This window comes from Callionymus lyra, chromosome 19 (assembly GCF_982586985.1).
Source record: "Callionymus lyra chromosome 19, fCalLyr1.hap1.1, whole genome shotgun sequence".
Taxonomy (NCBI): Eukaryota; Metazoa; Chordata; class Actinopteri; order Syngnathiformes; family Callionymidae; genus Callionymus; species Callionymus lyra.
Window position 1 is genome coordinate 16,330,654 of NC_141836.1, and position 12,841 is coordinate 16,343,494.

A 12,841-nucleotide genomic window follows, 5' to 3' on the forward strand; every position below is an offset into this window, starting at 1 on the left:
TTACCAGAACCTATTACCAATCGACTCCAGCAGCCAATCACATCATCTTCCTTGTTCCACTACGTGGTGTCAGATACTGAACGATAGTAACATGGGCCTCTGTTATTCTTTGATATCCTCATATCGCTCTATGGTTTCTGATCTTTATTTCTAGATATTTTCTTCGTGTGTAATTCTAATTAATTCTTATCGTGTTGAGTTCCATGAATAAAGCACACTCATAGCTATGTTATTCCAGTCTATTTTCTATTTGCATGTTTAATTTTCCATTCGGTTTCAGTTCCTTCTTACTCTTTTTTCTTTTTCCTGCTGCCTGTAGTTCCTTCTTCTGTCCATTTTCTTCCTGTCCTCCACTCACCACACGCTCTTGTGAAGGACAGCAGAGCTACTTGACTTTATTTAGTACATCGTGATAGTGGTCGTTGTGTTAAGTTCCTAACGCTTAAATTGATTCCTAAAAATTGTTGAATTATAGAAAAGGTTACATCATCCAAGAACACACACAGATGCCGTCTCATTACACATTTCTTTTTTTTTTTATTATTGGTGTACTTTGACAGTTACAATGATGGTAAAAAAGAAAAATTTCCATCATACAAATTTCAATAATCAAAAGATAATATGCCAATACACAGACAGATCCACATAAGGCTGACATCAAGTTTAGACAAGTGGCTTTTAATGGCTTCAATTCAAGGAGAATGTCCCTCCTTACAATCAGAGAAGATGTCACTCAATATTCTTTTTTTAATTTATTTGAACTAATTCGCTTTCATACAAAAACAGGGGGGAAAAAAATAGTGAAGGATTTGGAGTAGATTGTGTTGCTGGTTGGGGTGCCTGTGTTTTCACTGCTTCGTGAGCATATGGTGTATTTGGCTGAGATGTCAATGTCCTAGAGCGCTTCCTGCTGGCCAACACCGTACCCCGACTCTTGTCACTATCATAGAGATATCACACGCAGAATTAAGGACAATGAACTCTCTCCACCATCTGCTGATATCAGAGAGAGGTAGGCCAATTTATAAGAGGGCCTCTTCTGTAGTTAGTCGGATTACAATGAGATGCTCTAGCTTTTTTGGAATAAAGGCTGGGAAGAGCCCTAAAAACCTTGATGTCACTGCAGTGTGTGAGCTCTAAAAAGCACTTAAATGGCACCGGTTCATTTTGCAGCCAAAACCTCTCCAAAACCTTCTTCTGGATTCTGAGTTATTTCTTTTTTTTTTTTTTAAAGACCTTATATAATTTCTAAAACACTACACACGACAATATTTACAATGATCATTTTCCTAGATATGCTCTCTTCTTCAATTTAAATATTTTCACTTGTAAAAATAAAAAATAAAAACTTGTGGAAAACAAAAAAACACTGCAATAAATTAAGGCTGCCAGTCGCGTCAGGGGACGACCCGTCATTCAAACTGGCACAAAATGGATGGAAAAGATCATGGGTTTTCGATGAGCAGCAGGGCCTGGTCTTGGTTCAGACACAAAATGAAAACGTGCATGCTTACGTCACCAACAATCCATGTTTGAATTTTTGTTCTTGCGTCGCCCTATTGTGTTCTTTTTTTTTTTTTTTTTTATAACCAAAACCGAAGCCAGGCTTGGTGGTTAAAGCTGCTTGTTTATGTTGAACAACATCGAGGCAAGAGTGATCCGAGGATCCTTTTTTATCGGGAGGCCTGATTGAGGTTAGAACCTGCCACTTTTTATTTTCTTGAAAAAAAAAAGAAGAAAAAAAATGGAATCAGTGCAACATTTTATGAGTAAATGAAGTGGAGGGCAGTCAAACCAGTTTCGGGGGTTCAGCCATTTCAATCAAACACACAAGGAAAAGCAGACCGCAAAGTCAACTGAGCACCGACATGACCGAGAGAGCAAATGGGGTCATCTGCCCGAGGCAATTTATCTTATCTTTGAGCCACAAAAAACATGGTCAATAGAACCTCTTCTTTTTTTTTTAGAGAGATATCAGGTGTATTAGATGGAATAATCAACACAGATATCATTGGATTTTCTTTTTTTCCAAGCCTTTTTTGAAGGCAACAGAGGAAAGCATTCATACACCAAGCTTAGAAATAAATCTTATCTCAGACCAATATTTCTTTCTGCTGAGCTGCCAATAACCACTTCAGTGGTCCACTTATTCCTTAGCCTTAAATTTACTTCAGTATCTTTTCTATATACATTCAAATAATCTGTTATCTGTCTTCATTTTTTTCTCTTTCGCTTTAATTATTCCATTACAGTGTAGAAAAAAGTAGCTTTGAATGTCAAGAATACATATTTTTGGATGGTGCTCAGTGACATCGAGCGTATTTTTTACAATGTAATCCTTGCTCTTCCTGTGGTCGTCACACAAAATGGCGTCCACCACCTCTTCTTGTTCCGATAGATCTGCTCTACATGTTACCTAGGGTTAAGTAAACCTCCTTCAAATACACAAAATTCAGTGCATGTCACACACATTCGGTCATACTTCACCTACTAAATCATCACATCCACTGCAAGTAAAATAAAAACCAGATATCGAATAATCCATCGAAGATTAAATAAATAAAACGAGGTCCAGCCTCGTCGCGTGTGAACAAAAACAATTAGTTAAATCACATTTCCCCAAAAGATACATCTTAAGAAATGTATACAAGGCGATTTCTGTGAAATGAAGTGATGAGGGTCGACAGTGAGGAGAATATTATGGTCTATATATCTATCTTTACAGTACAGGGATGTCGGGATAATAAACACTGTCATATCTTACGGGACAATTACCAGTGGTGACTACCCTTGTCGGAACAGTGTTAGCAAGAATGTAACCTTACTGGCCGGGATACACATTTTTCTCATTACATTTTCACACAACAGTAGACACTCTTAGCAAAAAAAAACAAAAAACAAAACTGCTGTATCGTCACAATCCAGACAGTGATCGAGGCTGAAATCGGTAACGGGAAATGTTTGACTTTGAAATCCTGATTGAATTACATTGATTAAATGGATCCACAATTTTAATTGATTGGATATTTATTCTGTGTGGGGTTTGTATGGTCTCCCAATGTTGCGTGGTTTTACTCCGGGCACTCCTGTTTCCTCCCACAGTCCAAAAACATACAGAGGTTGATTGAGAACTTGGGGAAATCGTCCGTAGGTATGATTGTGTGTGTGAATATTTGTCTGTCTTTGTGTGCCCTGTGACAGACTGACGTCCTGTCCAGGGTGTCCCCCGCCTCTCGCTCAATGAAACTGGGATAGGCTCCAGTCTCCAGGGATAAAGCGGTAGAAAATGAATAAATATGGATATTTACGAACAAAATAAGCACAATACCAAGAATTATATAATTTACATAACAAGTAATCATCTGCAGATATCATAAATTAATTAAATCTATTTAAATATTTTTTCTATTATTTTACTCAGGGGTCCTCAACTTTTTTTTGCACCTGAACCAAGCTTAATTTCTTCATAATTTTTACATATTCTCAGATTTAAAAAAGCAAAAAGGAAAACTATGACTGACAAGAGAATAATAGGTGCATGAAATACATACAATACTTAGGAGCTAGTTTCTCAGCAACAATTTGGTCTCATATAGAATTTTTGTTTTATTAATTTTCACTAGTTTACCAGTTGTTGTTTTTTAGTTATCTTGACGTGAACAAGCATCTTGATGTGTCAAAGCACAGGTAAATGTCACTTTTGTGGACAAAACAAATCTTTTAGACAATTATAATCAATAAAATACAAATAATAAAAAAAATTAAAAAAACATTTTTAATTCTGTTCTTTAACAATAGAAGTCACTATGTATTGCTGTGTTTTCTGTTGATGTATTTTAGGTTATCTGGTTGATGTTCCATGTCAAATTCGAGCAGCTTTCATTCTAAGCATAGATAAATAATGTTCAAGCATGTTTGCAAAGAGGGTGGACAACTTACGGTATCTTAGACAAGTTTGGTATTGTGTACCTTTAAAATGGAAAAGAATGTGGCTGATGTTGATTCAGTTGCAACTAAAAAAAATCCCTTGTTAAAAGGTTTCAATTTCAATATGTGTCAACCATCTGCCGTCATCGTTACAGCCTCGCATAAACCACTTGAAGGTGTGAAAACATCCACCGTTGTACAGTTTCTAAGTAACCTCTCAGAAACCTTGACAGCAGGATGCATCAATGCATTTGCATAGCGCTCCTTCACTTTCACTCGGGGACAGACACACGGGTTCCTGCGATAGGCTGTGCGTTTGTTTAGGCAAACGAGTCGAGTGTGAAGTTTGCATACGCAGTCACTCCATCTCTGCAGTCCAGGATGGAAACGCTAGCACCTGTGCTATTGCATCTGTGTTGTGAGGAGGTTTTTGTTCTGGAATTGTCGTCTAACATTTCAGCTTATTGCCAACAAGGCGAGCGCACTCTCGCGAAAAAAAAACGAAACAAAAAAAAACATCACAAAAATCTACGTCCACGTTGCAACACAAAGTTTGTAAGACAACACACTCTGAAACATCAGATGATTCAAAACACTCGATCTCATGTAGGTATTTTCATCTCTTACGATTTGGCATACCTTCTGCAGGACCAGCTGCAGGTGTTTGTTTGTAACTTATGTGTCTGCATGCAGAGAGTTTTCACACGTGTTTACTGCATTTGTGAAGAGAAATGAAAGCATTAGTAGCCACGTCAGACCGTGTAAGTCAAACACCTCGTCGCAAGCGTGCATGGGTGGCGAGTGTGTGCGATTCCAGTGTTTGTTTTTTTCTGGCCTATTTTCATAAGCAAGCACAAAGATGGAGGGGTGATCTAATAACGAATGATGAATGCTGAAGGCCAAAATGGTGAAAAAGGCATGTGGAGACTAAAGACTATTTTAAGCCCAGACAAAAAAAAAGTAATGGACTGTGGCACAAACAAGTACAGATCCCTACCTTTTTTTTGTGATTTATCAAACACACTGTTGTTGAGTCTCCATTCTTGCACACACACACAGAAACAAAAGGGGATTCATTGTTGTAAGCAGTGCTGCAACTGGTGAGATATGGCTGATGTCCCAGAGGACTCTTGATTCCCAGATGATTTTGGCAGTCTATCTGTACCTAGGTCAGTAGTCGGCCACAGGTGCGAGCATTCTGCTCAGGCTGACTGTGATGTTGGTGTAGAGGGACTTCCGGGATATGACGGGTGAGTAGTTTAAGTTGTTAAGACCGTCCACTTTCTGTCTCTCCTTTGAGTGGCGTAAAAGACTATACCTGTGGAAGGAAACAAGTTTAGTGAGAGGCCTTTACAAGAACATACATGATGGATTCATTGGGAATTATTTTCACCCCCCGAGCGCTTTTGCAAAAGCGTAACCCAAACATAAACTAGTTTCACCAGCCGTGGTGTCTACAGTGTACAGAAAACCAGTGCTTTCCAGTGATATATGGTATATAGTTGTTGGAAAATAAAATTGATTAGTTAAAAAGGTATGTTTTTGTTTTTTTTAAGCTTTAGTGGAAAGACCAGCAGGCTGCTCAGTCCTACACTAAAGAAAATACATGTACAAAATGTAAATGATATATTCGCGAAAACATTGAATAATAAAACCAAGGAACAAAAGTTTGTTACTTTTAAATAAGTAGATCAGTTTTAAGTTTCCTTTTCTCGCCCCAGTATGGTTATTTGGTTATTTATAGGTTTTCTTTTATAGCTTGAGTGGAAAGACCAGCAGACTGCTCACTCCTGACATGAAACTCAAGAAAATACAGAAATGTAACTTACATATTAGCGAAAACATTGAATAATAAATCATTTTAAATAAGCATAAAAGTTTTAGGTTTGCATTTATCGGCCGAGTTTGGTTATTCATGTCATTTAAGGGTTCTTTGCATGATTAAAGTTGAAAATGTACAGTATTCGTTTTATTTAGACACACAAAAAGAGAGCAAGATCTTTTAAATGTAATTGTAATATATATAGATACATATATAGTTGTTGATTGTTTATTAAATAGAAAGCTATTAAAAAATATATATTTTATTTTCGTTAGAAGGTAAGGTTTTCTTTTTTTAGCTTGAGTGGAAAGACCAGCAGGCTGCTCAGTCTTACCACACCAATAAAGAAAATACAGAAATGTAAGCTATATATTAGTGAAAAAATTGAATAATAAAATCCAGGAATGAAAGTTTGTAACTTTTAAATAAGAAGAATAGTTTTAAGTTTGCTTTTATCGCCCCAGTTTGGTTATTCATGGAATTCAAGAGTTTGTAGCACGATTTAAAGTTCAAAATGTGTTCCTTTAAAAATATTTAAATGTTGAGTGTTTATTCAGCTAGAAAGTTATCCAAAAGTGATTTTATTTTAATTAGAAGGTCATGTTTTCTTTTAAGCTTGAAAAAAAACAAAACATACATTTTATTATATATATCTTATAAATTTGCAAAAATAATTGAATAATAAAATCAAAGAATCAAAGTTGATTACTTAAAAAAAAAGTTTGCTTTCATCGCCTCGTTTGGGATGTTATGTCGTTTAGAATGATTAAAGTTGAAAATGCCTACATTTGTTGTCATGTGTTTTTGTATTTAAACATTCAAAAACACAATAATAGCAATGTATATATTGCTGGTTAATTTATAACGTATCGCTGGTTTAAATAAACATAAAACCAAACAGATAACCTATAGACAAATATATTTATAAAAAGGTAAAACCAAGATGAATTTTTTGAAATTTAAATAAATGAAAAAACTAAAATAGAAAAGATGTGAATGTTCTTTCCAATCATGTGAAGAAAGCGTTTCCTCATCTATACTTAGTAATAGTAAAGTCACATGCCACTGATGGTTTTGACGGTGAGTAAGGTGTCAACGCCCGGCAGCACACACTTCGGGGTCAACGACTTCTAAAGGCTTCAATCACAACTAGCAAATAAACTAAATGAAACCGAATAGAAAGAGGAATTCAGGTTATTAAGTAACTTATAAACATGTGACACTTTTTTTTTTTTACTAACAGGAAAGAGCATGACAGGAATTGGGCCCTGAAGCATAGAAGCAAATCACATGCAAAGTCTTTGAAAGAGCTAAAATTCACTCGAAGTCACTGGACTGCCTTTTTCATGTGACTGGCTTACATCACATGAGACCAAGACTCATTGAAACACGAGTGTGTGTTTGCACCGTGACACTGACCTCCCCAGGAACTGGACTTCTCCACGATGGTGGTGTGGAATCGACATGTACCGACCCTGGTCTCCTCGTGGTCTGCTTACTGTGTAATTGGCATACCGCACCCTAAAATAATATTGATACTTGTCAGCCTACAAGCCAGCATAGCAAACAGGAGAGGACGTCACTGGAAACATTATTTCTTTTGTTAAAGATCAAACTATGCCATTACGGAGTAACATGATACAACCTGGAAAAGAAAATCACATGTGAAATACAAACAAATGGGATCATGGAGGGATGGATAATAGATGAGCTTGCACAGCTGTCTTTACCTATAGATACTAAGGGTGTTTAACAGGTGACTAACAAGAGAGCTAAATGTGTGTTCTGCTCACCTATTCCAGAGGTCATCGTCCTCTCCTCCCCATCCCCAGAACGCATTAGGAAAGCCATTAATCTTTTTGAACTGTCTCACTGTCAGACCACTGACACCACCAAAGAACTCATTATACGGAAGCCTGTGGGAGCAAATTTACAAAGCATTAATTTCATAAAGGGAAGGCAAGCAGCCATGCAAGTGCTCACATGTAGGAGTATTTGTCCAGCTTCACGGCAAAGTGCCTGGGCATGTCCGTGCAGCCGTAATAGTTCCTGTCGTTCTCCATGAGGTGGTCCACGTCATGGAAAATCAGACAATCCCAGTCCAGGTCTTTCATAGCTTCTTTGTAGCCCACGTTGAACAACATGGCTCGGTTGAATGGCTCTGTGCCACTCTGGGTAGAAGGTTGGAGGCAGAAAATAACATTAACAGGAGTAATACAAGTAGCTTTATAACCTCCTGCATCACATGATGGATTTGATTATGACTAAGTGAAGAGAATTGCACATCTAGCAGATTAAATTGGAGTTTATTTTAGTCTCTAAAATATGCTCAAATCGAAAATAGAGTGTAGAATATATATTTATCACCTAGCATGCTTAACTTTTGAGAATTCAAATCAAACAGATCATATTGATATTCACAGTTCGAGAATGTTCTAATCTATACACAGTAAACAAATAAATACATGTATTTTAGGTAGAAAAAAAGCATTGTCATCAATGTCATGTTCTGTGATCTCAGCACACGGTTCACTGTCCTAACAAAAAAATCAGTGATGTCATTTGGTTGATGATTGACAGAATACAGGTTCCAGAGTCTTGTGTGATAGAAAATCACAGTTACATCTCATGTCATATAGAGATATAAAAGTTTTTAAAACTTGCCGTTTGTTTATTAGCCCATAGTAAAATAATAAAGATAACTCTTCAGACAGAATAGAATATACTTTTCTGACATTTTACGTGACACGTCGGATGGTTTTTGCAGTTCAATATTCAGGTTGATGTGACATTAAAGGAAGTGTAAAGACATGCTAAGAAACAGATATAATCTATAAATAGACAGTTATTCTAGAGAAAAATTCCAAGGAATCTGATTGAGTTCAAACTCTTGTTGGATCTAGTTCAAAACACCTGGTTCAGATGATGCAGAACTGGTTGTTAAATATTTCTCATTTCCTGCAAGTGTGGAGAGTTGCAAGAACGTACCTGCTCTATGACATAGAAGGCAAACTGGAGTCGTTGTTTTTGAAGCACTGGCACCAGGTGTCTGAGGAGGATGGGTAAGTGCTCGTGTCGGTTCCTAAATGGGACTAATATTGCAACCTAAAGACACAGAAGGGAACACAGACGTTAGAATAACAGCAGTGAAATCCATAGGAGTTATTTCTAGAGTAGCTGCAAAACTGTCTGATGAAATCCTTCTCCAGTTTGAAGCAGATCTACAAAGAGAGCCGACTTAAATCCTGAAGACACAAGTCACTAAAGGTCCTGGAAGGTGTGTCACTTCTCTCTGCCTCTGTTGACTAGAAGCGTTTTAGATCCTCTATTTTTGAATTTCTCTTGATCTGGGAATCTGTCAACGGCAGGCTTAAGAAGAAATGCTGAACACGCCAGTAGATAAGAGAAAGATTGCAGACTCTAAACAATAAAAAAAAATGAAGAATTAGATGATATGTACAGCAGAGTCTGAGGGGGAAAATGGGTCTAAGGCAGATGGCTTGTAGTACTGCATCACTGGAGCGGTACTCGACGAAATGGGGCGGTATAATAAAGTGGAACATTAAAAATCATCTTTTGCAGACAATATGAGATGAGTAACACAATAGTGTCACACATAAGGTTAGTGTTTCCCATCAGTCTCAGACTTTCTTCACCCAAGAGGATTAACAAAGCTTTTCCGAGACAACGGTGGAGTGTTCTCTTTCCCTGGGTTTGCCTCCCAGTTGGACCTTTTTGGAACAGATCAACAGGGAGGAGTCGCAAAGCAATCGGGATCAAGGAACTCAGACTGGCTTTTGAATTTGCTTGTCTCCACAATTTTACTCAACATGACGTGAGGGTAGAAATGTAGATTGAGAGCTGAGGCGTCACCATGACTGACAATTAAAGCGAGGACGCTGCGCTGATCCATCTGTCAATCTCATGCTCCAGATACTTTAACAACTCAGACGTATAAATGACTCCACATGAAGGAGGAACTCATTCCTGATGAAGAAAGAGGAATCCATCCTACCTTCTATAAACAACAACATACACATTTCAATTGACATCCAGAACAGGCCAAGACAGAAAATAAGTATTTTTCCTACTAAAAAAACATCTGTTATATTAAGACCCCCTCAGAATTAATGTAAGAAAATGTCCTGTTATTTATGTTGCCTTTCGTCTCACTTCCTGGTTTTATTGTGAAGCCCTGATCCTTGTTAACTTCCTCTCGTGCTCCGGACCTGATTGATTCTTGTCACCTGTCTCTTCGTCTAACCTGACCCCTGTTCCTGTCGATTGCTGTGTGTTTAAAAACCATCCTTTTGTTTGTCAGTCTCTGTCGCAACGTTAACTTCTACGGTATGTGGTTTGCTCTATTATAGTGCATGTTCCTTTAGGTAGATTCTGTTTCCGTTCGTTTACCATTCCTGTTTCCTGCCTCTGCATTTGGGTTTCCTGCCCTGAGTCCTGACAATAGCTTTGTTTCTAATCCCTAAAATATATATATTTTTAAAACCCGCCAGAAAGATTAAGTCAAAGGGTTTTTGGATGGTTAATAGCCCTTCAAATGTAGCTGTAAATGTAGCTTGCACTATCATTGACTAGCTGAGCTAGCAAGTAAAATACTTGAATTATCTTATCTTTCGATCAAAGTTGGGAAATAAATAACCTGTTCAACAAATTAACCTGCTATGTAAAATAAAGTACACTTGGATCACACTAAAAAAAAGATTACTTTGATACCATAGTTGTCTATACGGCGAGAATCATTTAACTTTTATTGCCATTGTTGGAAACACAACATATTGCTTGTATAGTACTCAATGAATGTTGAATGCAGTGTTGCTGAATACCGACGATGAATACACACCAGAGCTGCGATCAAAGCTAACCCACATGTCCGACATTGCAACACATGTAATCTGCTGCCCTACAGACAACACTCTTGCCTCACACTGGCTAAATCCTGGATTATAAACACTCAACAATAAAGGTGCAGGTGAGTAGGTGGAGACTGGAGGCTGTTTCTTCTTTGGGAACCTGGCTCGGTTCCTGCTCACTGACCATCTTAATTGGTCCTGTCTGTTCGTGACTTGGCCCTGCTAGTTTCACGACCTTGTGCAAACCTGGCGGCGACAACTGTTTGGGGACGTGCGGCGTCTCCGGTTGCAGTCCAGATTGAGCGTGCTTTTACCAAAAACCTCGCGTCACACGAAAAAAACGACTCGACGTAGAGGATGGTCAAACTTACCTTCCACCTCGGTAAACAGTCTTTGGGCCTCCAGTATCCCCCGGAGGTCATCGGAAGATCATTGTCCAGCAGATATTTTTCAACTTCAGCCAATGATATTTCACTCATATTCACCTCTAGTCTACCCGCTGTGTTGGGAGACAAAAAAAAGAAAAGATATTGATTAAAAACCAGACTGCAATCCACTATGTTTACCATAGTATCATGATTTAAGATGGATAAAAGTAGAGGAAAATCTTTTTGTGTACTCAAAATAGACTAATTACAAATGTACAATTAAGCATTATATGTATTCTGATCACATGAAATGGTTTTCCCCAAAGTCTCTCTCTTTGGAAAGATATGCTAGAGTCATAAATCCAACCCTACAATCCAGTCAATACTCATTTTCGGACTATTTATTAGAAAAGCCAATAAAGATCGACTCGCCAGGCCCGTAACCAAGAGAATGTGAGGACCAGCTGCGAGGATTTATGACAGGTCATAACTGAGGCGCACGGCGTGTATGTACTCACTCATAGACGGCAGTCTTTCAGGGCAAACTTGTGAAGAGAGGTATGTGAAGCCCTCCGGGAGGTATGTGGCCGAGGGAACGTCACTCGCGCTCATGTTGTAGTCATAGGCGTAATCTGGAATCGCACATATTCCTCATCAGGCCAGTGGCAGTATTCACAAGTACCGACTGCTCAAATTTGAAATAAGATTATAGCGCGTTGATTTAAGGTTGGTTGATGAAAATATGACCTCATATTTGGCCAAAAAAATAGTCAAACAAAGGTGTAGTGATCAGGTTTTTCAACCAAATAGATGCAGCTCTAGATAGAAGAGTCGTTTCTAACATAATACGTGTTTCCATGACATTGAAAATACAAATACAAAACTTTGAGACAACATTTTTTCCTTTTTTTTTTAATTAAAAAAGACTATTCATTTCATTATAAAAACTTGACACTAATAAATATATGTGTGTGTGTGTGTGTCTGTGTGTGTGTGTGTAATCCTTGTTATGGTAATGATGACGAATGCCCATTATTTCTACACCTGTAATGCCTTTTCATGAGTAATAAGAAAATGTCTCAGCTATTGCAAAATCATTTACCACACAAACAGCAGAAGACTTTACTCAACATTGCATGAGTTAATGTCTCAAGAGTGGAAGTTCTCATTTACTTTGATTCATTTTCTCCTTTTTTCGCAATCGGTTTCCCAAGCTAAACCTCACCCTTTTTTTCCCCCACAAATGTAATATTAAAGAGATAATTCACCCAAAAATTGAATTTCACTCATTTTTAGTCACTCACTCACTCACTCGACTAATGGTTTGGATTATTTAGAGTAATCTGTTCAATTTCAGAGTTGGGCAAAAATGTGACTCAATTTTAAAGTAGCAACTCTGATGTTCTTGTCTTTATCTTTGTTCAGAAAGAACACTTGCAACATCCAAATATCTCAACGGTGCTCGTCTGTAATGTCTAAATTTTGTTGCAACTTAAAAAAACTGAACTAGGTCTGTATATTTCAAGTTTGTGTGAAGCGAAAGATCCCAGTATCTCAGTTCCTGCCTGAAGTCTTTCCTCATTCAACACATTGCAAGTGTCAGTGACAATGCTCATGATTTAGGCTGATTCTGTAGCAGCTTCTGCCACAAACAAGCCTAAAGTATAGATTTATTCAAGTTTTTCTGGAACAATTCCTCATGTCGGGCCTTTAATACAGCATGGATGTTACAGGCGAGTACGGAGATATTTGGATGTTTTTAAGTTTGACTTTTTGGACAGTATGAAGATGAAGACAACTGAGCTCCAGTCGCTACTTTAAAATAAACAAACATTTTTGTCTATAACTCTAAAAAG

At 37.7% G+C, this 12,841-nt stretch overlaps 1 protein-coding gene across 1 annotated transcript in view; it reads right to left on the reverse strand.

Annotated features, from left to right (window-relative positions):
• Positions 1–845: 845 nt before the first annotated feature.
• Positions 846–12,841, reverse strand: part of b4galt5 (beta-1,4-galactosyltransferase 5) — a 29,865-nt gene continuing 17,869 nt past the window's right edge. The window contains exons 3-9 of the mRNA XM_087780798.1: positions 11,504–11,617; positions 10,989–11,116; positions 8,738–8,854; positions 7,733–7,920; positions 7,543–7,665; positions 7,169–7,270; positions 846–5,245 (exon numbers count right to left, since the gene is read on the reverse strand). Of these exons, the coding sequence (XP_087636924.1) occupies positions 5,098–5,245; positions 7,169–7,270; positions 7,543–7,665; positions 7,733–7,920; positions 8,738–8,854; positions 10,989–11,116; positions 11,504–11,617 (920 nt within the window). The 3' untranslated portion in view covers positions 846–5,097. The remainder of the gene's footprint in view (positions 5,246–7,168; positions 7,271–7,542; positions 7,666–7,732; positions 7,921–8,737; positions 8,855–10,988; positions 11,117–11,503; positions 11,618–12,841) is intronic.